The following is a 25,647-nucleotide window of genomic DNA, read 5'->3' as shown; positions in this document are numbered from 1 at the left end:
TGTCTGCTTGGTGACAGGCTTGGGAGGGGTGGGGCAGTTCCTGCTGTCTCCTGGGAGCTGCTTTCATTGCAGATTAAGTGAAACCACAAGGATGGTTCTAAGGGCTGGGGCCTGCAGCCGGTAGGATCTCTCCAGGCCCTCCCCTGCCCCTCACCATTAATAACCAATTAACAAGGTCCTTAGGCAGCTCAGCTTTCCATGTTGGCCTGGCTCTACTGTTTCAACCAGCAATGGCCCATCAGGCTTCGAGTGTGTTGCTCAGGACATCAGGAGGGCACTACGTGAATGTCTGGGTATTTGGGGGATGAGGGGTTGTTGGAGGGAGCCCTTTACCAATAAGACCCCCACTATTAAGATGCCTTCCCATCCTTGTCAAGAGGTCTTTGGCCCAGGTGCCTTAGATATTCTAAGCCCTGTTTAGGGCACCCCAACTGCAGGCTTCACTTGCCCCAGATAACAGGTAGGTGGACACAGAAGACCATGGTACAAAATAGTAGGAGATATAGAGGCCTACAGGGCAGGTGACATAATGGACAGTTCAGGAGGAACTGGTCTGGTTCTTTGTGGCACTGTTCAAACAAAACAAAACTAGAAGAACATCATTTCCCGACTAATGGACTAGCAAGTTCCTTGGGAGTGGCAGGGCTTCTCTGCCTCTGGGCTGTGAATTCTCCAGCTATTTGGGGGTGGGATGTCAGAACAAAACCCATATCTTGCTGACCTCCACTGCTGGAGCCTCCAGAGCTGCCTTCCTCCTACGCAGGATGGCTGTGGGGTGCTCGCCGGGGTGCTCCCCCAGGTGCTCCACCAGGCCCAGAATGTGGGAGAGAAGAGAGACAGGATACAGAAAAATAGGAATGAATATGCCAGGCTTCAGAGTTTGTGCCTGGGTTGGCAAGGGTGCCTGTCCCACAATCTGGTTGGGTCCATGAAGTCTGCACTTAAAGTCTCTTCTGTGGGGAGTGACCCCTCACTGGTCAGGGACCCTTGGCTGTTTCTGATCCTCCAAAGGCTAAGAAAACCATACCTGAACTATAGGAACTTAATAAAAAGACAAAGACAGACAAAATCAACTGATTTTTTTCAGTCCTTACTGGCAAAACTCCCTCCTGGGCAGTTGATCCAGCTCCGGGTTTGCTGTGTCTTCTCTTCTGAGGCCCAGGTCTCTGGCAGCTTCTCCATGTGTTTTGATTTCGTCAAGGCCTCTAAGCTGTGGGTCGGCCTCGGGTCCACTTACCTGCGCTTGCTGCTTTGGGGCATCCCCACTATTTCCGGTTGCAGTCGCTCCACCAGGCGGGTCCTCCCAAGTCTAGTGCCCCCGACCCCTTTCGGCATGAATCACTTCCAGCCTCTTCAAGAGCTTTTGGCAGGGTTGGGTTGGGGACAAGAGGGCCAGGTTAGGAGACTGAGGTCCTAGCTGGGATCAGGGATCCTAGCATAGTCAGCCCTGATCTCTCTCTTCGGAACTTTGCAAATCTCCAGCCTAAGGGAAACGGGAAAAGCAATTTTATCTGCCACAAGTCTATGAGCCGGAGAGGAGGCACACAGAGTCTGGGGAAATAGGCCCAGCTGGAGTGCACACCCTGCGGTGTCCCGCAGCCCTGGTCTGGTGGGTAATTCCGCCTGTAGAAATACCGCTCCCTGGTTTCCACCGGCTGCAGTCCCGCGGCGGCCCGGGGTGGAGAGGTGGGGGCGCAGGAGGAGGGGCACACCGGGCTCAGGCCCAGCGCCGGGGGCGGGTCCGAGGCTGGGGGCCCGGATCAGGAGCCGAGAGCTGGGGCCCAGGCGGCTGCGGAGACTAACGCCAACGCAACTGGCAGCAGGACCATCGCAACAGCCCCGCTGGCCATGAACTCGGGACGCGAGCAACGGACACCCCGGACACCCTTCAGCATCACAGATATCCTAGGCCAGCGCATGGTCCCCCGACCACCCTCTGCGCCGCAGCTTCCAGAGTCGGGTCCCAGTCCGTCGTCGCCGCTGTGCGCACTGGAGGAGCTGACTAGTAAAACTTTCCGCGGACTTGACGGGCGCGCTCTGCAGCCCTCCGAAGGTATAGCACGGCTAAAGTCGCGGACTCTGACTTGGCCTTCTCCCTACCTCTCTCCTCCTGGTTCCCCGTCTCAAACCTTCGTCTGGCCCCGGCCAGGCCACTCTAACCCGCCCCCTGCCCTCAGCCCACGTTCCAGGATTCGTATCTGTGGCCCCTCACGCCTCCGTTAGCCCCCCAGCTCTGCGGCCGTTCCCAGGGGTCGCCAGCGCCGTGGGGAAGGGCCATGCTGTTGAGAATTGAGCGACCAGTTGGTCTGCTCGCTGTAGGTGGGGCAACTGCGACAGAGAATGGCTGGAGAAAAGGAGACAAAAGGCTTGAGCCGCAGGCAGTAAACGAATAAGCCAGAGCAGGGGCTGCGCAGAAAGCACTAGGAGGCAAGGCTCGGGTCTCTGTGGGCGACCAAGCTCTGCTCCCGGGCACTCTCTTCTCTAGGAGGTATAGGGAGCAAAAGGTCCTTGGCGGCCGGGCGCGGTGGCTCGCTTCTGTAATACTAACACTCTGGGAGGCCGACACGGGAGGATTGCTTGAGGTCAGGAATTCAAGACCAGCCAGCATAACACAGTGAGGCCTCGTCTCTACTAAAAATAGAAAAAATTAGCCGGGCTGGTGGTGCGCACCTGAAGCCCCAGCTACTTGGGAGGTTGAGGCAGAAGGATTGCTTCAGCCCAGGAATCTGAGGTTGCTGTGAGCTAGGCTGACGCCACGGCACTCTAGCCCGGCAACAGAGCGAGACTCTGCCTTTAAAGAAAAAAAAAATCCTAGGCGTAGATTGGTTGCGGGACTCCACCCTCCATTTTTCCTCACTCTATATACCAACACTATCTCCCTTTTGAGCTCGAGGAGAGGGAGCCAGTGTCATCAGGGAAGTGTAAACCGAGTGCCCAACACGATCCACGATCTAAGGAAGAGTAGGGTCCAAGTCCTGTTACCTCACCCTGAGGGGTCGCCTGCCTCTACTCTTACCCCCTCTAACGCCACCCGCAGCCTGCAAGCCCGCTCAGCTTGGGGCTCCGAAAGGCCTCAAAGGCCCCGCCCCAGACGGCCTGACCCTGTACCAAGTCTCCTCTGGCCTGTCCCACCCTTCTGTCACTCCTTTGCTTCCGCAACACGCCCTCAGCATGCTGCCTCCATACCCCAGCAGCCCGCCCGGCTTTGCGCCCCCTACCTTTACCTCGGCTTGACCCCAGAGCGCCTTGGTAAGGGATCACAGTTCTGGTCCCTGTTCGCCTTCCTGGCTCCCTCCCTAACCCGCCCGCAACCGGCCTGACCCCACCCCCAGCTCTTCCTCCCAGGCCACCTCCTGATTCCGGTAGGCTGGAAGCTGACCCCCGCCCTATCCTCGCAGGCCGGGCAGCCCGGGACGCGCTAGGCCCTGGCCCTGCCGGCCGCAAACGGCGCAAGTCCCGCACGGCGTTCACCGCGCAGCAGGTGCTGGAGCTGGAGCGGCGCTTTGTCTTCCAGAAGTACTTGGCGCCATCCGAGCGCGACGGGCTGGCCACGCGACTCGGACTGGCCAACGCGCAGGTCGTCACTTGGTTCCAGAACCGGCGCGCCAAACTCAAGCGCGACGTGGAGGAGATGCGCGCCGACGTCGCCTCGCTACGCGCCTTGTCCCCCGGAGTCCTTTGCAACCTGGCACTGCCCGACGGCGCTCCAGGCCTGAGCCTCGGTCCCAGCCTCGGTCTCAGCCCCGCCGAACCTGACTCCGGGGTCCACTTGTCAGACGAGGAGATACAGGTGGATGATTGAAGACAAAGCCGCTGCAAACCCTGGGCTCCGAGGCCCCAGACTCCTCACCTCCCCGCTCTGCGCTTTATCCTGGTTTCAAGGCGGAGGGAGGGGCTCCATTCAGGCCTCTGCCGGCCCGCAGTTCAGGTACCCACCTTTCCGGGTTGTTGAGAATAAAGTTGAAACTCCGCCACACTGCGCTCCAGTCCCGACGCCCGCCCGGAGCCAGCAAGAGCAAAATCTGCGCATTACTGCGGAGATTCCGCGCTTTGCACTGTGCCGACTGTCTTAAATGCGGGTGTTTCCTTTAATCCTCATAGCAACTTTATAAGGTAGGTGATAATTATGCCCATTTTACAAAGGAAGGACCCAGAGGTCAGGATTTGGATCTAGTATCCAGCCAGCCTTCAGAGCTGGTGCTTGTGAACCTACTGCTAGGGAGACAACTGGCCCAGAGGTGTCCGGCCCACTTAACTGGCCTCCGATCAGCCACTGCCTGGGAGACCTCGCTTCTAACCTCTAGGCTGGCCCAGCTTGACGACACGGTGCCTGAGTCTTTACGCTTTCCTCGCCCTTAGGTCATTTGTTACAGGAGTCCTGACACTTCTCCCCGCCCTGCCAAAAGAACCCTGTGCTGGGACACAGGCAAAGTGATGGACGCCCAGAGAGGGCACATCCCAGACCTCCTCCACCAGGCTCCTGGACCGGAAATGTTCCCGCCAGGACAGTGGCAGCAGCGGGAGGGGGAGGGGGGAAGGCCTGGCCCCCTGAGGTGAAGCTTGGAGTTGCAGGCTTATCCAGTACAGACTCTAGCCAAGCTCCTCCTGGGGACATTTCTGACATTCATTTATTCTGCAGGCAATTAACACCCTCCTGCAGTGTGATGGGGAGGGAAGGGGAACATTGGTAGCTACAGGCACTCCCCATTCCTGGCCATCCCAGCCAATCTGCAGGAGACCAAGCTTCACCGGCATCTTTTGGGCTTCCCTTCCCTCCTTGTCAGTCTTCAGACCCTCTGGCTGTCCTCAGATCTTCTTCTGCCTGTGCCCAGGGATAACAACTCCACTTTCAAGGATGCTCCAGGGGTTCAAGAGGGGTCAGCTAGGGCCTCAGATGCAGGTGAAGGGCCCAGACAATGATATTCCAGGGACTGTGAACAAGACTGGAAGCAGAAGGGAACTTGGCATTTTCAGACAATAACTACAACTAACTGAGCAGTTCCAAGTGCTTTGCATGGATTAATCCTCACAATAACCCAATGGGACAGATTTTTATTCTCATTTTAAGGACAAGGAGACTGAATCACAGAAGCCTGAGGGAACCTGGCCAGGTCATGCAGTTTGTAATTCATGGGGCGGAGACTCAATTGCTTGTTTGTCTGACTCAGGAGCCCATGCTTTTGGCCACTACAGGTACTGTCCCTGTGAAGGGGCCTGGGCCTAACTGAAAGAAACAAAGAATTTACAGAGGAAGGAGAGGAGAATGGGCCAAAGGTAGGAATTTAGGGATTGTACTGTAGACAGAGCATGGTCCTTGTAGAGGTTTTAGAAAGAAGAGATGTGAGCAATGTTTAGGGCAGGCTAATCTGGTTGTGCATGCAGGGGGTGGGCATAAACTGACAGAGATCCAAGGAAGGGAATATATCTCTGGCCACTGCAAAAGAGCAGAGAGAATTCAGGGCCAGACTTGGGGGTGGGGCAGGGAGGTGGTCGAAGAAGAGTAATCAGTGTGATCCCTCAGTAACTGAGGATTGCATGAGTCAGTAACAACCTAGCAAACCTGGAACCTGGAAGAAAAATAGCATCATGAACAGAAGTAGACAATGACCATTGGTATAGAACTAAGAATCTGTCAACCATTATGTACAAAAAATATTCTTTACAACTGCATTGCCCCTTCAATACACATACACAACAAACAGGCCACCTCTGGCTCCTGTTGGGGGCCCTCCCTTATTCCCTTCACACCTTCTATAGATTGCCTTTCTGGAAACTTTCCAGTAGGGTGATCAGCTCTTTCCTGTTTGCCCAGCACTTTCCCAGGTTTAGCACTGAAAGTCCCACACCCCGGGTCATCCCTCCATCCCAGGAAAACCAGGATGGTTGATCATGGTACTTTCCAGTCCTGGGGACTTGGAACTCAGGCAGTTGGGTCAGAACCCTATCCATTAGGAGTGGTGGGAGTGGGGCAGAGTAGGGGCAAGGTGTGAGGAGTCACATGGCTCTTAGAGAAGATTCGAGTCCAGGATAGGCTAAGAGGTGCTGGGGAGGGAACATTTATCTGAGAAGATAGAATAGCAAGGAGCTAGCTCAGCCACACAGTAGTAGCCATTCTTTCAGGGGCCAGGAGCCCTAGGGAAGTCCCCAAAGCACACAGGTTCCCTCCTCCAAAGAACAGGAAGGCCAGTTGGGCAGGCCTCTTATAGAGCCACTATAATATACTCATCCCTTAAACAAACACAACCACCTCTCCCCCAGCCCACTCCCCAACCAGGGATGTGCAAAGAACTCCCAGGGCAAATAATTCTACTTAGGAAGGTAGGCTCCAGTCAAGTTAATTGGCTCTGAACCATAATCCCCCTCCACTGAGGTTTCCTAAATTCTAGCCCAGCTAGCACTGCCACCTCTTGTACTCAAGCCTTGGATAACAAAACTCAAACCTGTCCCACCAAAATGGCCTCTAGATGGGTGTCTGCTCTGCTAGGCCCTAGAACAGTATCCATCAGGATCACCTTGGGGACTTATTGAAGCACAAATTGCTGGCCCCACTCCCACAGTTTCTGACTTAGAAGGGCAGGGGTGTGGCCTGAGAAGTTGCATTTATAACAAGTTCCTGGGTGATGCTGCTGCTGCTGCTCCGGAGACCACACTTGAGAACAACAGTCCCAGGAACGATGGCTTCTGTGGATTTAAGCAGCAGTTTACTCATACTCCTCTCTTCCCACTATGGGAAGCATGAATACGTAGGACAGTTGCAAATAAAAATTGGTTTATTTAGCACCCACTATGTACCAGGCACTTAATAGGCATTTTCTCACACATTCTCTTTCAATCCTCACAACAGCCCTGTGAGGTAGGGATTACCCCCATTTTTACAGATGAGGGAACTGAGGCTCAGATGTTGACAGACCTGTCCAGGGTGATCCAGTTAGTAATGACAGACTTCATCCTGCTACGCGGTATTTAAGGGGCCTAAACCATAAACAATAAAAACATTTGGAAAAGTCCTACATAAAGAGATGTTTCAACACCTCCTCTCTCCAGGTGTGAATAGTATTGAGCAGGACCCATAGGGCAGCTAGATGAATGGTTTGTCTGAGAACGGCATGGAAGGGGGGCTTAAAGTCCCCTGCAGATCCAGACTTAAATGGGCTGAGAGTCCCAGGCAGGATAGGGAGGAACCAGCCAGGGGGACCTGCCAGGATCTTAGAGGGGAAATCAAAAGATCACGATTCTTACATAGGAAGTAGAGAATTACAGCCTCCTTTGGGGCAGTGACCCTTGGTGGAAAAACTGAGTCAATTCACATGGAAAGGCTGATTACAATGCCCAGTGCTGGGGTGGAGAAAGAGAGTGGCCAAGGTGGCAGCAGCCTGGGTGCCTGCCAAGGCCCCATTCAGCGGGAGAGCCAGTCGTTGAGAGTGTGAAGTGGCCTTGCCAGCTGCAGGCAGGAGCTGATAAGAGACTTCCCAAATGCAAACCCTTGGTGAATCCTCTAGTGGGTGAGCATCAGACCACTGGATAAAGGAGAGGTCAGAGTGTGCACAGCAGTGTGGACAGGAAACAGGGCAGGAGGAGCAAACTGGGCACTGTGTCTAGAGAAAACAGAGCAAGAACGGGGCTCAGGAATAGTGGAGCATCCATCAAGCTGAAAGCGGGGATGCAGGCCTCATCACCATAACCCCATTCCTGAGCACAGAGTTCTAGATGTGAATGAGTCCTCAAGGGCCAAAAGGCAGAGCAAGCCCTGGGTGCCTTCCTGCTGGCTCTGCTATCATCTAAAAACCTGGACTTCTGTAGTTCTCTTCTTAAGCCTTGGTGGATTTTATTTTTTCCTTACTGCCTGCAGAAGCCACCTGCTTGAAAACCAAAGAGAGGATGTTTCAGTGGATGTGGGGCTCCTTTCTCTCCAAGAAGGTTCTCCATGGCAAGAGGAATGACTGCCAGGGGTATCCTCAACTATGGATTTGGAGTACTAGGTCTCAAAATATGCAGTGAACTTCACCACAGTGTCCCCATCCCTTTGGGATGTACACATGGCCTTGCCCTATGAGGGACAGGTCCTCCCTCATCTGGCCTGAGGTAGGTGCTGGGGCCCAAGTCCCAGGACGCCCCAGCCCTTTGAAGGGTCCTGGAGATGGAGAGGCAGGGTCTTCTACTGTGAGTCTGGGGGAAGGGCCCAGTGGGGTGGCTCAGGTGACATGGGAGATAATGCAAGGGTGGAGACAGATGGCCAGGGACCCCTGGAGCAGTGCTTGGAGGGCGACTTATGGGGAGCAGGCCTGAGGCTCCCAGCTCAGCATGGGAAAGTGGCTGGGGGACTCCAGTCGACAGAGGTGGTACACAGATTCCTCCTCGCTGATCCTGCTGAGAAGGGAGAGAGGGGGCACCTGATGCTCCTTCTAAGCCGTACCATTCAGGCCCCTTATCCCACCCATTCCTGCCCCCTACCCTTCCAAGGCAGGAGGTAGTGCTGCTTAGCACTGCTGTCCCAGCCCGCTCTCCCAATGCCCTCAGCAGGAGAGGGGCCTGGCTCCCTTACCAGAGTGAGCTGAAGGAGGCATGAGTGGAGCTCCCGGGCCGCGTCAGGCTGGGGCCCACCTCTCAGTGTCTCTTGGAATATAGCAGCTGCCTCTTCAAAGCGCTTTGGTTTCAGAGGGATTAGAGAGAGGAAAGTGTAGGTGCCAGAGGGGTCAAGAAGCTTAAAACATCCCCCTTTCCCAAACTGGCCCTGCTCCTGTACCACTACCATTGTGACATTGTGGTACTAGGAGCTCATCTAGAAAACGCTGGTGTAGACCCACTCCCCACCCCATCCCACCCAAATCTCTCCTCTGTGTCCAGCCTCAGACCCATTACCTGTAGTCCCATCAAGGCCTTTCCCAGGCGAAAGAGGCCCCGGGGCCAACCAGGCCTTAGGGTAAGGGCCACCTGGGCATCAGCCAGGGCCCGTACTGGCTGACTCAGACGCTCATGGCAGAAGGAACGATTTCCAAATAACCTGATAAAGACAGAAGGTGGCCAAAGGTCGGAGTCCTCAACACCTTGCCTTGCCCTGACCTTTTAGCACAGTGGCCAAACACCCACCTACCGGTGGTCTTGAGGGTTGAGCTTCATGGCCTGGGTGAAGAGGACCACAGCCTCCTGGTAGAAACCATTTTGAGCAAAGCTGGTGCCCAACTCTGGAAAGAAGAGCCAGGTGGGAAGGTTCAGATGGGGCTGTCCCAGGGAGCGTGGGGTAAGGAGGGAGAGAGAAAGGATCTCACTTGCCAGTTCCTGGCTCCGCTGTAAGGCAGCTGCCAGCAGTCCTGGAGATGCCTAGGGATGGAGAGCAGAGTCAAGCAGGCTTCAAGGCCTCAGCTTCCCCAAATCCTTCTCATTTGTTCAAACAGATAACATTGCAATTAGCATCACCCAACTCATGTAATTCTCACGGCAGCCCTGGAGGATGGTATCAGCCCTGTCTTCCTAGACAGGGAACTACCGAGGGTCATGGTGAAGTGATGGAACCTAACCCCAGGTCTCTTGACCCTAGGGCCTGAAAACTCCTACTGGACACACCCCTCAACCCTTAGATCCTGTGCCTTCCCAGTGCCTTCCCAGTGCCTTCTGGTGCTCCTTCCACTGGTTCTAGTTGAACCAGGTTCTTCTGCCTACCTCACCTGTGGCTTAGGACTCTGCCTGGGCCTCTCCTCTCTTGGAAGGTTCCCTTCCTCTTGATCTGTCTTCTCCTGGGGGCCTGGGCCCCTGCCTTGGGGCTTCTGGCTTAGTGTCTTCTCTCTGCGGGTACTGGGGGCCCAATCCCCAACCTTGCGCAAAGCCAGTGACACGAAAGTGCTAGATAGATCCAGTGAGTCCTGTGGGCAAAAGGGAAAGTTAGGGAGGGAGTGGGATGAAGTACATCCTGGAGTAGGAGGAGGAGATGGTGAGTAGAGACCAAGAAGGGAAGGAAGGGGGCTCTCACCTCTTCCTCACTACACTGACCCGGAGCTGGGTCCCCAGGGCTGGATGGGGTGCTCTCATCCCCATCTGTGGTAGCCCTGGCCTGGAGAAAAGGTAGACGGGTACAGAGTTGGGATCACCATGAGCTGCCTTCTTAGCCCACCTTCCTGGCACTTGGTGCTCTTAGTACCTGCCTGTAGATACTCACCTTGGGCTCCCCATAGTCCTGCTCCAAGCGTTCCTGTCGCTTTCGTTCCTTTTGACGCTGCAATAATGATGATAATGATGTATTCTGAGCACTTACTATATACCATGTTCTTGGGTATGAGTTTTGCATGTGCTGTCTCATTTAATCCCTGCAGCTCTATGAATTAGGCACTTATTAATATCTTTATTTTACAAGTGAAAAAGCAGACAAGGGAGGTACCAGCCAGAGACCTCACAGTAAGAAAGTGATAGATTCCAACCCAAGATTCTAGAAGGATTCCAGAATCACTGCCCCAGATGGCCTCAAGAGAACCCCGAGTTCCTGACCCCTTGGGCCCTCCTGGCAAGAGGATCCACTGCAGGCCTCCTGTTCTCACAAAGCTTCCTCTTTCCCTCCCCCAAATCCCTCTGGGCTCCCCTCCCTCCACCCTCCAGCCACCTTCTTCTTGAGTCGTTTTTTCTCTGCTTTCTGTTTCATCCGCTCCTCCTCAGCCACCAGCTCCTCTGCCAGGCGGTTGGCTTCCTGGAGGAGGAAGAGTAGGTGACAGGAAAAGGGAAAGACAGACAGGGACAATGAGAGCAAACACAAAAGGGGGCAAGCAGTATAGAAGGATCTTGAAAGGTACAGGTTAGGGGAGAACATAAACATGGGAATACGGGAACTGAAAGAACCTAGGGGACTATGAAGCCTGTTCCTAAGAGTCTCACCTCTTCAGTCACCAGGAGCTTCTGGGGCAGGGCCACCTGAAGCAGGCTGTCTGAGGCAGGGGGGCTTTGACGGCAGGGCTCAGGCCCTTGGGGAGGGTATAGGAAGGACCTGTGGAAACCACAGTAGGTGCCCAGGTCCTCAGCCCCCTTGCCCCTGTCACTCTGTCCAGTTGTTTTCCCCTCATCACTGAAATGGTCCAGGAGGTAATCTGTCAGGAGGGAAAAAGAGACAGGAAAGAAAAAGAAACATGAGAGAGAGGAGCATCTGAGGGTCAGCCCCTCCCAGGGTACCAGCCTCAATCCCTGGGCCCAGCCCCTGCACTCCCCACCATGGTGCCACAGCTGCAGCCGCCCGCTGCTCCCATCCACACGGATCCGGTGCAGGCCCTGGGGATCACTCTCCACAAGCCGTTGAAGAAAATCCTCTATGTCCTGGGAGGGGGAGGGGAGGGGAGGCTGGTGTTGGGGGGCACTCTGGGAGAGAGCAAGGGCTTGGCCGGCTTGACCTCTCCACCATGGCAGCCACAAACCAGCCACCTAGGCCACAGACTCTCACTGGCTCTGACCTCTCCTTGCTCAGCACCTCAAAACATGCTGCCCCGGCTTCTATGGTATATCACCTCCCTTCAGTGCTCTTTTGCCTTCCCAAGGGTTGAGGGTGGCTTTCAGCCCAGTCTTCTCCACCATCCAGGTCATCTCCCCTTGACCTGCCACTAGGTCAGCCACACAGAGGCCCCTGGAATGGAGCCCTCTTACCTGCTCTTCCAGTTAGGTCCCTGTCCTATCTTGCAGTTTGAATGGCCCCGTATAACCCACCCTGAAGCTACCTCACACCTAAACAAGTACAGCAGCTCCTGGCTGGCCTTTCCCCTGCACTTCATCTTTTTCTCCCTAAAACCAAGCTCTCAGAAATTACTCCTTTATTCAAAAACTTCCAGTAATCCCCTACTGCCAGGGCCATGTGCAGGGCTGCATCTAGCTCCTCAGCCTAGGATTTGGAGCCTTCCAAAAAGCTCCCTGGCTGACATTTCCAACTCTCCCTTGTAATCCTCCTCTGATTAGCTGCCATTCTCCCTCCAGCCTTGGGGCCTTACCCCAGCTGTCCTCCAATCCCACTGGGCTCTGCACCTCTTTCTCACATCTTGTCTCATCTTCAAGGTCCAGTTCAAATTCCATCTCCCCTCAAAGCCTTCCCAGACCCTTTCATCTTCAGTTATCTCTGCCTCCTCTCAACCAAGCGGTACCCACAGAGTCTGTGTTATACAATTCAGAACCTTCCTGTTCATTGCTTCTTATTGTTCTCTTAACTGGCAAGTCAGCATGGAACTGGAAAGTGCATAGTGCTGGAGTGGAGCCACTTGCATCTGAGTTTTGACTCTGCCACTGCCTGGCTGTTTGATTTTCAACAAGTTGTTTAACCTCTTTGGACCCCATCCTCATTCAGAAAATGAGGCAAGACTCTTCAAGTCCTGGCCCACACATTCTTTGCTTCTGATGAGAGCCATTTCTCAGTGAGTATAAGCTTTGGAGGATAGGAAACATCATGTCCCTGTGTGGCCTAATCAGGCCTAACCAGAGCAGGACTGACTGATAAATTTTGTAGCCAATTAACTTTTGGACTTGTTGAGTTAGAAGCCACAAACTTAGAAACTCCAGGGTGCCAAAATAATGTGTAGGTAGGACTTCAGATTACTGAAAAATATATTCAACTTTCTAAACAATTTTAGATCCAGGGCTCCCCTCAGGAGTAGTCCTAACTCAACAGCATCTTCATTTACACTGCTGGGCACTTTCATCAGTCTTATTCTTAAATTCAATTTCTGCTGAGTTTGTTTCAACTTCCTTACGCATAAATAATGCATGCTCTGAGCCCCATCTTGGGCAGCCTCTCAGGATGTGCCGCTCAAATATATACTGTCTTTCCTTTATCTTCAACTTCTCTCCTCTTACTCAGACCAGTCCAGCCATCTTAGGAAAAAAAAAAAAAAAGACTTCCTTGACCTTCTGCTACCTCTCCCCAAAACACAGTCTATGCTGCTCTCTCAATTCACTACATGGCCAAACATGATCTGGTCCCCTAATATCTTCGTGAATTTTCTCCCACCTTCTTGTCACCCTTCTCCAGCCATAGTGGCATCCTTTCAAGTTCCTACAACATACCAAATGTGCTCCCATCTCAGGGCTTCTGCGTTTGTTATTTCCTCTGCCTAGAATGCTCTTCCCCCAGTGATTGGCTCACTCCTTTGTCCCCTTTAGATCTCTGCTTAAATGTCACCTTCTCAGGGAGGCCTTCTCTCTGACCACTCCTTTTAAAAGAAGAAACCTCCCAACTCCATTCAGCACTCCTTATCCTCCTTCTTGCTTTTCTTGGCACTTCTCATATTTGACATACTATATTGTTGTTTTTTGTTTTTTGTTTTTTTTTTGGACTGGCTGCCTCCACTAGATACTTCTAATTCATTGAATAGAAGAATTTTTGCCTGTTTGGTTTACTGCTGCCTTTCTAGTACCTACAGGTGTCTGGCACACAGTTGGTGTTCAGTAGGTGTGTGTTGAGTGAACAATGAGATTGGTGAGAATGCTACTGTAGTAGAGACAGAGCCAGGAACTGTGTTTGAATAACCTTGTGTGACCTAGTGAGTGTGGACATTATCTTTTTTTTTTTTTTTTTTTTTTAAAGAGAAAAGGTCTCTCTCACTCTGTTGCCCGGGCTGAAGTACAGTGGCATGATCATAGCTCCCTGTAACCTTGAATCCCTTGGCTCAAGCAATCCTCCTGCCTTAGTTTCCTGAGTAGCTGGGACTATAGGCATGTGCCACCACACCTGGCTAATTTTTAAAACTTTTTTGTAGAGAAGGGATCTTGCTATGTTGCCCAGGATGGTCTCAAATTCCTGAGCTCAAGCGATCCTCCTGCCTCAGCGCCTCCCCAAAGTGTTTGGACTACAGGCATAAGCCACTGCACCTGGCCTGAGCGTGGACTTTTATCTTGTCAGTGATGGGAGTGAAACGCTCATATGAAATAGTGCTGAGGAAAGAGATGAGTCTTACATGGAATGTTTAGTTAGCAGGCTATTACAACTGTTCAGCCAGTGGCACTCCTTATACTATGGGAATGGCAGTAGGAGCAAAAATGGAAATGAGGGGTTTCTATCAAGAGACATTTCAGAAGTAGATTTTAGTGACTAAATGTGTGAGGTAAAGGAAAAGGAGGGTTATAAAATGATTCTCAGATTTTTCAATTAAGCAACTAAATAGAAGTTTATATTATTTGTCAAAATTGGGATTAGAGAAAAAGCAACCAATTTGGAAACATGATGAGTTAATTTTTGGACTTGCTGAGTCTGAGGTTCTAGGGATGCCCAAGAAGCATTTGGAAGTATAGCTTCTCAATACTCCCAAATCTGATCCTGTCCCTCTGTCAATAACCTTACTGCCTACTTGAGGACATTCAAACCCCTGTGCCAGCCCAGGTCTTTCAAGCCCTTTGCTTCCTTCTCTCCCGCCCCATCTTTTACTGTTACAACCAAACTTTCCACTCTGGTCTCCCTTTTTGAAGTTCTCTTAACTTTTCCTTGCTTTAGTGTCTTTGCTCACACTGTCCCCTCTGTCTTATAATATCTTTCCCCAAGGAACTCGTACCCATTCTCCAATCCTCAAATCAGAAACCCTTGCCTGCTCAATTCTGCCTACTTCAAACAGGTATTACAGCAGGATCGTCCTTCCGGACCCCGCCCCTCACTTGCCTGATTCTCAGGGGCAGAGCCGGAGACTGCGCTTTCCCCAACCCCCCAGAGCCGCCGGTAGTGGGTCTCCTAACAGCTGATTGAAAAGGGGCTTGACCAAGATGGGCAAAGCTGGGAGAAACGGGGAGCCCCTTTTACCTCTTCGCGGTAGTCCTCTGGACCGAATTCCTTGCAGAGTTTGGGGACAGCAGCGACCTCCAGCGGGCAGCCAGGCCGCAGAGTGCAATCTACAGGAAAGGAGGGCGGTGCCGCGTCAGGGGGCTCGGGAAGGATGGGCCAGAGCCCTCCGCCATCCGCCTGAAGCATTAAATCCTGACGATGCTCAGACCACAGGCAGACCCAAGTGGGGCTTGCCTCCCTTCCGTTTTGCCAGACCGCTCACCTAGCTTGATTCGCCCTGCAGTCTTCGGAGTCGGCGCCATGGAGAACCGAAAGTGACCCGAAAGTGAAACACAGTCTAGTTAGTATTTGATACCGGCGGAAGGGCGCGGTAGGGCGGGGTGAGCGGCCATCTTTGTTAGGGGCTGAAGCCTTCCATTACGGAGCGCCAGAGAGTCCACGACGGTCCCCGCGGCTCCGGGGGAAGAGAAGACGGCTCTTGGCATGGGGCGGAGTTCCGGCTACGGCGAGCGTTGGGGCGAGCCGGGAAGTGGGAATCGTTAGGTTCGTTCTGGACCTGCCGCCCCATGGCCCAGGCGGCTCGCTCCGGTGGCCTTCTGCCTCCGCTCGCTACCGCTTCCCCGCTGTGGGCGCAACCCGGGGGCGCTGGGGAGGAGCCGCGGGACGGAAGGCGGGCGGGCGTTCTTCGCGGGGAGGCTGGTGGCTGGCCAAGGCTACCGGTTGCCAGGAGCATCCCCTGTCTGCACCCGCGGACCGGCGGAGCTCCAGGAGGGCAGCCATGGTTGCTGGAGGACGCAGGCGAGGACCACGAGGCTGATGCTGCTGACTGGAGAGGAGAGCCCGTAGCGGGCAGCCCGATCCCTCCCGTGCTAAGGCGTCTCCGGGCTGTGTTGCTGCGGCTGCACCAAGAGCGAGAGCAGCTCCTCCGAGCCCGGGACTGCGCCCGCCTCCTGCAGATGGCCGTGCGCCTCCTGAAGACCCCGAGTCCCGGCTCAGCGTCCTGCGACCCTAGCTCTTTGCTCCAGCTGTGCGGCGACCTGCATCTTCACCTTCCCGGAGGGGCAGTCCTGCGAATCGGCTTTCGGGAGACTCTGGAGTCGCTACTCCTGGCGCGCCCCATTGGACTAGCTGCCCAGAGCCTGGATGCTGCCATCGAGATGCAGCTTCGCGCTCTGGGACGGGCGCCCGCCAGCCCACGCCTGTCGTCCCAACTCGCCGAGCTGCTGCTGGCACTTCCCGCCTACCACGGGCTGCAGGGAAAAGCCATGAGCCACGTCCCAGGGGCTGCGCGTCCTTTCCCCCTTGCCCGTGTGCTCCGCCTCTTGACAGGGGAGCGGGGTTGCCAGGTGGCAAGTCGGCTGGATGAGGCGTTGGGGAGATCGGGATTGCGTGACCAGCTCCGCATGTGGTGCCATGAGGAGCGGGAGCTGCTACCAGGGCTGCTGGGCTTGGTGGGGGAAGTGGTTGGTTCAGCCAGCAGTAGCCTGGGGCTTGGAGGGGCCGGAGCCCTGTGGAGCCAATATTGGACCCTGCTGTGGGGAGCTTGCGCTCAGAGTCTGGACCTAAATCTGGGACCCTGGAGGGACCTCAGGGCAGCAGCACAACAACTGAGTCAGGCACTGAGTCAGGGTGAGTGATGGCCTGGGTGGGCGTTTGGGAAGGCTGGGGTCTCTTCCCTCCCCCTAGTCAGCTCCCTCACCTGCCAGCTTGACGGCAAAAAACCCTTTAGAATGAATACTCTCTGGGTTTAGACTATAGTTTCTGGCCTTTCAAGGCAAAGCCCTGCTTCCCATGCCAGTCTTGAGTCTTGGAGGAAGCCTCCCCTCTTGCCCCATCATTGAGTGGGCAGGGGTTGTGGAAAGTGAGGCCTTCTTTTCAGGCTCCAGTCATTTCTCTCACTAGCATCCCTGCCTCAGGAGTGTGAGAAGGAGCTGACTTATTTGTGTCACAGTCTACTTCATCAGTCTCTTATCTGGAGCTGGGACCAAGGTGAGAAAGAAGGGGCATTGGGGGTGATACAAGTCCCAGGTTGCCCTTCCCCCCACTAGACTATACCCTCATCCTCAGGTTTCTGCCAGGCCTTGGGATCAGCTCTTGGGGATCAGAGCAGCCTTCCCTCATCCTCGTGTACTGCAGAACTTTTGCAACAGCTCTTTCCTCCTCTCTTGGATGCCCTTCGAGAGCCCAGGCCCGGACTGATTGTCTGTCGGTCTCCAGGTGAGACAAGGGGCTGGGGGACAGAACAGTTGAGGATATCCCTTTTTCCTTCACTCTGTTCTGAAGTCTGCCTCCGCCCACTCCATGACCCCTAAGATATTCTGCTTCTCCCATCCCCAGGTCCTGCACCCATCGCCCTGGGACTCTGTACTCTGCAGACTACCTTGCTCTGGTTGTCGGGCAGAGCTCAGCAGTACCTGGCAACATGGGCCCCAGGTTCCTTTCTGCTCCTGATCCAAAAGGACTTACCTGTGAGTGGCTGGGGAGTGGGGAGGGGAGCAGCATGGGCTGAGCTGAGCCCTCACTCCCTGTTTCCACCCAAAGCTTCTACTGGATGAGGCAGAAGCTCTGTCTAGCCTGGCCTCAGAGGAAAGCTCAGCTCTGGAGGTGGAGCAGCAGCTGGGCCTGGAGATCCAGAAGCTGACTGAACAGATCCAGGTGAGAACAGGGGCCCTGACTGGCAGTTTAAGACCTTGTTCTGTGCCAACTGTGGAAGGAGGAAAGTGGAACATCTGAGTCACTTAGAATCTCCTTGGAATCTCTGCTAAATTTATCTTGCCCTGTTCATTTTTTGTTCTCTTTAACTTTTTTCCATGGAAAAATTCAAACATATACAATTGTAGAGAGAAAAGTATAATGGACCCCCATATGCTCATTACTAAGCCTTTAACAATTATCAACTCATGGTCAATTTTGTTTCATCTGTATATCCCTCCCACCCCCATAATGTCAGACTCTCATTTTGTATGTTAACAGCTGGTCATGCCTAGATTCATTATTTCATTAGAGGCTGCAAAGGGGTGACATCCCAAGTCTGTCTTTCATTCTTCATTTATTAGTTGGATTATTGCTATAAAGGAAAACATATCAGTAGCTTTGTTTGGACCTTTATTTGCCAAAAAAAAAAAAAAGAGAGAGAAAGAAAAAAAAAGAGGATAAATAACTGCATCTTTCTCTTTACTTACCAGTTCAGTTTTCGGTATGTTTCTGTGCTCTTTAAAAGTTTAATTTTGGCCAGGTGTGGTGGCTCATGCCTGTAATTCTAGCACTTTAGGAGGCTGAGGTGGGAGGATCGCTTGAGGCCAGGAGTTCGAGACCAGCCTGAGCAAGAGTGAGACCCCTGTCTCTTCAGAAAACAAAAAAAGTAGCCTGGTGTGGTTGGCACATGCCTGTAGTCCCAGCCACGTGGGAAGCTGAGGCAGGAGGATTGCTTGAACTCAGAAGTTTGACGTAATGAGCTATGATGATGCCACTGGACTCTAGCCCAGGTGACAGCAAGACCCTGTCAAAAAAAAAAAAAAAAAACTTCAATTTTTGTTTTATATTTTTATTAAAATAATGCATGTCCATAGTTTAAAAAGGAAATAGAATAGTATTTTATAAGATTTGCAATGAAGAAATAGTGCTCTATTGCCCCCCCCACCCACCAGATTGCTTTTTCACAGTGGTAACCTTCATCCATACTTGGCTGTTTAAGATTTTTCTTGTATATTTATGAATAAAGCTATTATACTTCTATTTTAATTTTTCCCCATTTTGCACATTATCCCTACTATGAAAGATATCTGTTCTTTTGTTTTTTCTTCTTGTCCAATTTTCTCCTCTTTGCCCTGAATAGGAGCATGGCTGTAGAGTTCAGTCCTTGACTCTGCTTTTCTCTCTGCATTCCTGCTTACCCAGTGTCTTGATGCTGTAAACTCCCTTTTGGTTCCCAGAGTTCTGTCCAGCATCTGCATTTGCCTATTGGGCATTTCTACCTCAGTCTATTGCTGTCTCCTTAAACTCAGCATGCCTCAGAGCAGATTCATCATAAGGAGGGCAGACAGTGATGGTCGTGGGAGCCCTGAGAAGGGAAGGCCATGGTGAGCATGGGGTTTACAGAAGGCTCCATACAGGGCCTGTGGCTGGGCAGCCTCAGAGGAGCAGCAGGGTTATTGGAGGTGGGCAGTTCATAGATCTTTGAGGGAGTAGTAGAGAGATGGCCCGATCAGAGCAGAGTTTCCATGTGTTTGTGTCAGGGTGAGGTGGGGGGATGGAGGAGGAAGCAAGTTGACATCAAATTGTGGAGGGCACTGAACTCCAGCCCCAAGAATTTGGACTTTGTCTCATGAGTGATGGGGAGTCACTTTAAGAGCAGAAGGGAACAGTGAAGAGGGTGATGGAAATCTGATCTAGCTGTAGGGGCAGGGTGAAAGGTTGGCTCTTAATAGTTAAGGTGAGTACAGAGCAAAAGGGACAGGGACAGTGAACCAAACACTGTGCAGAGCACTCTACATGCCTTGCTTGTCTGCCTGGTGATTGTACTATTGGGCTTCTGGGTGCCCCAGCACATACAGTACTAAGATGACAAAGAAGAGTCAGGCATTGTGACTTTTCTCCCCAGCTGGACTTAACGTGAAAGTAAGAGAGAGAGAGAGAGAGAAAGATACTGTCTCATACTGTATAGCTTGTATTCCCTCAGTGTGTTGAGTACACAGGTGCCTAACAAATGTTTATGGACAAAAGGGTAATTTCCTTGGCACGAATAAGGAAGGAGAAGGGATTCAGGATTGTTAGAGAAGAGAGGAAGAGTCTGGATTTAGGCTGTTGTCAGATGTGCCAGGAGCCACATGGGTCCCACCCCATGCCTGGCCCTGCAGGCCTTTCTGGCCCTGCAGGCCTTTCCTCTCTTCAGGCTCCCTGGCATCCATTTTTTTCTTTATAGAACTGCTGCCATTAACCCCATTTATCTCCTCCAAGATGGGGTGTAGAGCAGAAACCCTCTTTATTGCTGTGTTGTCTGCCTCCAAAAACAAAACCTATTAAACAAGCCAAAGAAACAAACAAAACCAGCATTTAGGCCTTTTCTTGCTTTATGGTTTATATTGCTCTGGAGTGGGCTGTCAAGAATATTCAACGTAAGGACATTCCAAAGGTTCTTGAATTTCAGAATGTTAAAATTGTCATTGCTTCTTATCTACATATACTTCCTGCCTTCCTTTCCTAGATGATAAGCAGAAAATTGTTATAATTCTCCTTTCCTCCCTCAGCCTCTGCCCAGCTTCAGATCATGCAGAGCCACTCTCTGCTCTCTGGCATGTGCTTTTTGAATACTGGTGGTATTTGGGGGTGGGAGGAAGGGAGGTAGTCTCTTTTTTTCCTATTTAAAATTCCTATAGAATAAAATTGACCTCAAGGATTTTCCATTCTCTGAACCAAGCTGGGGAGAGCAGGGTAATCCCAGGGCAATTGTTCATAATTTGGGTCCACGTCCAGACCTCTTACAAAACCCAATGAAAGCTATGGCATCTCTCCTCAGAAAATGCCCAGGGCAGGCCTACACAATTATGCACACAATTCTGGGGTTTTATGGATGCCAGGTTAAACATTTCAGATTTAGAGGATTGTTATAATTTGACAAGCCCCTAACAGATCAGCCTTTTTTACTTTCTCCTTATCCCCACAGCTTCTCCCAGAAAAGTCACTAAGTCTCTTTTCTCAAGAATGCCACAAACAAGCCATACATGGTTTCAAGATCCACATGCCACGGGGTCGGTACTGGCGGCTTCGTCTCTGTCCTGGTAACTCCTCATCCCAGCTTCCTTTTCCAGGACCCCAAGGGGGTAATAGGGTCCCAGCCCCTCCAGATTCTGGCTCCACTCCACTGTCTCCATCCTTGTCTTCACTTTATGTGCCCTTCCCTCCAAAATCCTACCCTCCTGGGGGGCGGGGGAAAAAAAAGAAAAAAAAAAATCCTACTCTATTCTCCCAAGCACTCCATTTAAGGGTTCAGTGAATCTCCATAGCCTCATATCCTGTCCTTTCTTTCTCTTCTCTCACTCCAGAACTTCCCCGTGTTCCTAGTGAGTATGCTGGATTAGTAGTCCGCACCATACTGGAGCCTGTGTTGCAGGGATTGCAGGGATTGCCACCTGAAGCCCAGGCTCCTGCCCTCAGTCAGGCTCTGACAGCCATCCTAGGTGCCTGGCTTGACCACATCCTCACCCATGGGATCCGGTTCAGGTGGGGAGAAAAGGCAGCAGTGGCAGGGGGATGAATGGAACTGGGAAAGGGAGGGGATAGGTGGGGCAGGGCAGTTTCAAGAGGCAGGAGGGTCAAGTGGCTACATTGTACCTCGGCCTTCAGCCTGCAGGGGGCACTACAGCTCAGACGAGACTTTGGAGTGGTCAGGGAGTTACTGGAAGAAGAGCAGTGGGGCCTGTCCCCAGATCTTCGCCAGACTCTGCTTATGCTCAGCATCTTCCAGCAATTGGATGGGGCCCTGCTGTGCCTGTTGCAGCAGCCCCTGCCCAAGTCTCAAGTCCACAGGAGGCCCCCCTGTTGCTGTGAGTCACTCCCCCTCCCTCACTGCTTTGTGTGACCCACACCCCATCCTCACCATTGATCTGGCTTCAGCATATCCCCATGGGCCACCTACCTTCCACTCCTGCCTTACCAGGTGCTTGTAATGAGATCCAGACCACAGAATTTCCCAGCAGCAGCCTCAACAGCCTGGAGAACTTGGAGACACCCCTCCAGCCTGGAACATCCCCAGCCCAGACAGCTCAGCTGCTAAGCACACTGAGGGGAGGAGGACCTAGCCCTGAAGTTTACCTGGTGGGAAATCAGCAGGCATGGCTTGCCCTGAGGCAGCATCAGCGCCCCAGCTGGCACCTGCCTTTTCTTTCCTGCTTGGGGACCAGTCCTGAATCTTAAGGAGCCTGGGACCAGGAGCCAGAAAGTCAGAACTCCCCCTCTAGCTGGAAAAGTCAGACATTTAGAACTGCATATTAAAGAATCCTAGAATTGGGAGCTTGAAAGAAAGCAAACCTGAGAACCACAAGTGACACAAAGCCTGGACTTAAAGCTACGAATCCCAGATCTCAGCACCTAGAATCCAAAGTAAAGAGCAAAACCACAGCCTGGAAGCTGAAGGTCAGCATCCTTGGGAGGCTCAGCCCCATCAGTGAAGGCATCTAAGGGCTGGAAGTGGGAGAAGGGCTAGAGAGTTAGATCTCAGGGGATAGGGAAAGGGAAAAGCAATAGAGAGCAGAGAGGCCAGATGCCACTTTCATTAAGTCCCAGGAGCCAGGCTAAAAAGAGTTAATTAAGCAACAGTTAAATCATAAGGTGGAATAGACTTTTCTACCTCTGAATCAGTCCCAAGGGCTGTATTACCCTGTACTTCCCACCCCATTACTGTTTTTAGTCATTTGAGAATATTGGGCTGTAAGGACCTTCAGTTTAAGCTTTGGTTACTCAGTGTTCGACATGCTTACACTTCAGTTACCTGAATGGGGTTTACCTCCTGGTAGGCGGATAATCCCTGTTGTGGGTAGTGCTCTCTCCTTGGAAGGGGCCAGGACTTAAGATAACGTTAATCTAGATGGGGCACAGCAAGATAGGGAAGGGAAGAGGCTGCAAAAACCGGATATATTTTTGTGCAAAGGGGTTTTTGTACTATTTATTTATGGTCTTAACCGTGGTATAAGAGGACTAATAATGATAGGTAGTATTTAATGACCAATAACTTTGGGCCCCTCCGTGCGTTGTCCCGAAACCACCTCTGTCCCTTCCGACCTTCCTCCTCCTCGGGCCCCGGAGCGAGGGTTTAAGGGCCCGCGCAGTGGCTGACAGCCGGAAGTCCTACAGCGCAGAGGACAGCCGGCTGCGGAAGCCAAGCCCAGCAGTCACAGCCTGCCGTACAGGTTGCACTTCCGCCCGAGTGAGTCCTTCCGGGGCAGAGGTAATCATGGCCTCCGCCTTGGCTCGGCTTGGTCTCCGGTCCGTTAAGCAGGTTCGGGTTCAATTCTGCCCCTTCGAGAACAACGTGGAATCCACGAGGTACGAGGGGGAAGAGGGTGGGAGCGGGGAGAGGCACACGTTCCTTTCGCCTGGGCTTTGGCCCCCTCAGCCGGTCTTTCACGCCATTTTTCCCCCCACAGAACCTTTCTCCAGGCGGTGAGCAGCGAGAAGGTCCGCTCCACCAATCTCAACTGCTCTGTAATTGCGGATGTGAGGCACGACGGCTCCGAGCCCTGCGTGGACGTGCTATTTGGTGGGCTTGGTGGGGAGACGGGCGGGAGCGGGCAACAGGCAACCTGTGCGCCTCTCAGCCCTGCAGTCCTCCGGTGCCTGACTCGTTTATTTCTCCCGCAGGAGACGGACATCGCCTGATTATGCGCGGCGCCCATCTCACCGCTCAGGAAATGATCACTGCCTTCGCCTCCCATATCCGGGCCAGGAGCGAGGCGGGGAGTGGGGACAAGCCGGGCGCTGATACTGGCCGCTGACAGCGCCGAAGATACCAACAAGCAGATTGTAGCCTGGACTAGGACCCTTATCTTCTTTAAGAAGAGCTTGCCTTAGTTATTCAAATCACTATCTGAAGGGCTGCGGAATGCAAAACAAAAACTGCGAGGGGTGTGAACGAACTTGAATTTATGTCACTTTCTCTACCATCACTCACTGCCTAACCCTTTTGAATTTGGCCTCCCCACCACTTACTCAAGGTACCTCTTACTCTTATTTATCAAATCCTGTGCAGAAAAAACCACTGACAGGCTGAGTGTTGTTATCTCAGTCCTCATCTTTCTATCTCAGTAGCATCTGCCACTCTTAATTCACCCTGTACTTGTGAAACCTCTCTCCCTCTTGGGTCCTTTTTCTTAACCATAGAGGTGTACCACCCTCATTTTCCTTTTCTTCTCTCTTTATTTTTTCTGAGGCATCTCATATTCTGTCATAATTTGAACTGCCTTTTCTGGGGTTAAACTCTATATTTCTGTTTGATTCTAATCCCGGGCATCCTAATTGTATAAAATGGAGTGAATGTTCCTTAATTCCAATTTATGTGCTGTAATCATATAGTCAGGTTACCTACTACCGGTTTCCTCCAAATCCCATGAACACTGTTTGTCTAAAACAGAATTGAGGGCCGGGCGTGGTGGCTCACGCCTGTAATCCTAGCACTCTGGGAGGCCGAGGCGGGCGGATTGTTTGAGCTCAGGAGCTCCAGACCAAGCCTGAGCAAGAGTGAGACCCCGTCTCTACTAAAAATAGAAAGAAATTAGCTGGACAACTAAAAATACATAGAAAAATGTAGCCACGTGTGGTGGCACATGCCCGTAGTCCCAGCTACTTGGGAGGCTGAGGCAGAAGGATTGCTTGAACTCAGGAGTTTGAGGTTGCTGAGCCAGGCTGATGCCACGGCACTCTAGCCTGGGCAACAGAGAAAGACTCGGTCTCAAAAAAAATAAAAATAAAAATAAATAGAATTGATAATCTTATATATACATATACTTACCTCCCACCTCATCCCCCCAACTTCCTCATTCCTTTTATTTTTTAATTTGCTGGAACCACAGTGTTATCTCTGGTTCTGCCCTCTCCCTTTCACTGCATATCTGATCAGTCAGTTCAGAATATTCTGTCTTTTTAAAAAGTTCCTGAAGTGATCTCTCCATTCCCATTCTCTCTCCTCTATCATTATTGCATTCTCCCTCTCAGGCTTTTTCCAAATCATTTTTGCTTCTGCTTACTTTTATCTTTCCAAAGTACATGATTGGTTTTATCTCCCACTACTACCTGTTTCAGAAAACAGTGCCTAAAGTGTTCAGCATTCACTGGTGTGGGTAATAAAATCTATTTAGGGGGTTAAATCAGCCTTTTTGGGGAAAAAAAAAGTAAAGTAGAATAAAAATTATCAGTGCATGGCACATGGAATGGGAAGTATTCCTTTGGGAAGTATATAATACAATCATATATACTATAAATGCGTGTATATCTGTGTGTATCTGCATGTACTGGGTTTCAGTACAGAATTATTTTTTACTTGCAGTACAGAATTATTTTTTACTGTGGGTTTTAGGGGAAAAAAAGTGGTTGAAATCACTGCTTTAGAGAAGAACTTAAGAATGCTCATCTAGAAGGGGGAGGGGAGAAAAAAATAGGAAAAAAATAAAAAGAATGCTCATCTAGGGCCGGGCGTGGTGGCTCATGCCTGTAATCCTAGCACTCTGGGAGGCTGAGGTGGGAGGATTGATTGAGCTCAGGAGTTTGAGATCAGCCTGGGCAAGAGTAAGACCCCATCTCTACTAAACATAGAAAATTAGCTGGGCATCGTGGTGCACACCTGTAGTCCCAGCTACACTTGGGAGGCTCAGGCAAGAGGATCACTTGAGACTAGGAGTTTGAGGTTGCAGTGAGCTACAATGGCACCACTGCATTCTACCCAGGGCAACAGAGTGAGGCTCTGTCTTAAAACAAACAAAAAAAAAGAATGCTCACCTAGGCAATGAAAGATTTCTAGACATTAGACATTGGCTGCTGTGTACTTTACCAAATACATTTCTCATGACCCTCCCACAGCATTACTATACCTCTTCCCTGTCTAAAAGGTTGCTATATTCAGAAGACTGTTTTTCTTCTCCCTATTTAAGAAAGAAAACGACCACAAGGCAGTATAGTGTAGTAAAGAGCCAGACTACCTTGAGCTGAAATCCCAGCTCTGCCTTTAAGTAGTTGTGTGTCTTAGGACAAATTAATCCATCAGTGCCTGTTTCCTCATTTGTAAAACGGAGATAATAGTACCTACCTCATAGGATGGTTGAGAGGATTAAATGAGTTAATATCTGTAAAGTGCCTACAAGTTGCTGGGAGTATAGTAAGTGCTATTATCTAACAGGCCTTACTCTATTCTAAAGTTGAAAGAACACCGACGACTTGGA

The 25,647-nt window shown here is 51.7% G+C and overlaps 4 protein-coding genes across 4 annotated transcripts; 3 read left to right on the top strand and 1 right to left on the bottom strand.

Annotated features, from left to right (window-relative positions):
• Nucleotides 1–1,669: 1,669 nt before the first annotated feature.
• On the top strand, nt 1,670–3,965 carry LBX2 (ladybird homeobox 2). Its single transcript, XM_045549916.1, has 2 exons — nt 1,670–2,053; nt 3,399–3,965. The coding sequence occupies exons 1-2, from the start codon at nt 1,849–1,851 to the stop codon at nt 3,800–3,802; spliced, it is 609 nt and encodes a 202-aa protein (XP_045405872.1). The 5' UTR covers nt 1,670–1,848; the 3' UTR covers nt 3,803–3,965.
• Nucleotides 3,966–6,752: 2,787 nt separating this feature from the next.
• TTC31 (tetratricopeptide repeat domain 31) lies at nt 6,753–15,327 on the bottom strand. The gene is given in 14 exon segments (XM_045549910.1): nt 6,753–8,148; nt 8,151–8,367; nt 8,543–8,644; nt 8,860–9,001; nt 9,092–9,182; nt 9,267–9,318; nt 9,663–9,857; nt 9,965–10,045; nt 10,151–10,207; nt 10,589–10,672; nt 10,858–11,066; nt 11,187–11,289; nt 14,741–14,829; nt 14,985–15,327. Coding segments are annotated over 14 exon segments (1,542 nt in total). The 5' UTR covers nt 15,025–15,327; the 3' UTR covers nt 6,753–8,068.
• Nucleotides 15,151–22,416, top strand: CCDC142 (coiled-coil domain containing 142). Its single transcript, XM_045549904.1, has 9 exons — nt 15,151–16,351; nt 16,625–16,711; nt 16,790–16,939; nt 17,060–17,190; nt 17,264–17,377; nt 20,385–20,499; nt 20,764–20,941; nt 21,065–21,264; nt 21,378–22,416. Exons 1-9 carry the CDS (start codon nt 15,289–15,291, stop codon nt 21,632–21,634), a joined length of 2,295 nt encoding a protein of 764 aa, XP_045405860.1. The 5' UTR covers nt 15,151–15,288; the 3' UTR covers nt 21,635–22,416.
• A 145-nt stretch (nt 22,417–22,561) lies between these two features.
• MRPL53 (mitochondrial ribosomal protein L53) lies at nt 22,562–23,928 on the top strand. The gene is made up of 3 exons (XM_045549915.1): nt 22,562–22,762; nt 22,864–22,976; nt 23,078–23,928. Exons 1-3 carry the CDS (start codon nt 22,671–22,673, stop codon nt 23,209–23,211), a joined length of 339 nt encoding a protein of 112 aa, XP_045405871.1. The 5' UTR covers nt 22,562–22,670; the 3' UTR covers nt 23,212–23,928.
• The last annotated feature ends 1,719 nt before the right edge of the window (nt 23,929–25,647 follow it).

The sequence above is a fragment of the Lemur catta genome, chromosome 4 (genome assembly GCF_020740605.2).
Source record: "Lemur catta isolate mLemCat1 chromosome 4, mLemCat1.pri, whole genome shotgun sequence".
NCBI classification, from domain to species: Eukaryota; Metazoa; Chordata; class Mammalia; order Primates; family Lemuridae; genus Lemur; species Lemur catta.
Note: the sequence above shows the minus strand (reverse complement) of the source record. Positions and strands in the feature narration are given on the sequence as shown.

What these genes read in the sequence shown, in the direction of transcription:
- LBX2 (XM_045549916.1), top strand. Translation starts at nt 1,849, where the DNA reads ATGAACTCGGGACGCGAGCAACGGACACCCCGGACACCCTTCAGCATC. An exon ending in CGCTCTGCAGCCCTCCGAAG is followed by an intron (nt 2,054 to 3,398) that starts GTATAGCACGGC and finishes CTATCCTCGCAG; the next exon opens with GCCGGGCAGCCCGGGACGCG.
- CCDC142 (XM_045549904.1), top strand. Translation starts at nt 15,289, where the DNA reads ATGGCCCAGGCGGCTCGCTCCGGTGGCCTTCTGCCTCCGCTCGCTACC. An exon ending in TATCTGGAGCTGGGACCAAG is followed by an intron (nt 16,712 to 16,789) that starts GTGAGAAAGAAG and finishes CCTCATCCTCAG; the next exon opens with GTTTCTGCCAGGCCTTGGGA. An exon ending in GCGGCTTCGTCTCTGTCCTG is followed by an intron (nt 20,500 to 20,763) that starts GTAACTCCTCAT and finishes CTCTCACTCCAG; the next exon opens with AACTTCCCCGTGTTCCTAGT.
- MRPL53 (XM_045549915.1), top strand. Translation starts at nt 22,671, where the DNA reads ATGGCCTCCGCCTTGGCTCGGCTTGGTCTCCGGTCCGTTAAGCAGGTT. An exon ending in AACAACGTGGAATCCACGAG is followed by an intron (nt 22,763 to 22,863) that starts GTACGAGGGGGA and finishes TTCCCCCCACAG; the next exon opens with AACCTTTCTCCAGGCGGTGA. An exon ending in CTGCGTGGACGTGCTATTTG is followed by an intron (nt 22,977 to 23,077) that starts GTGGGCTTGGTG and finishes TTTCTCCCGCAG; the next exon opens with GAGACGGACATCGCCTGATT.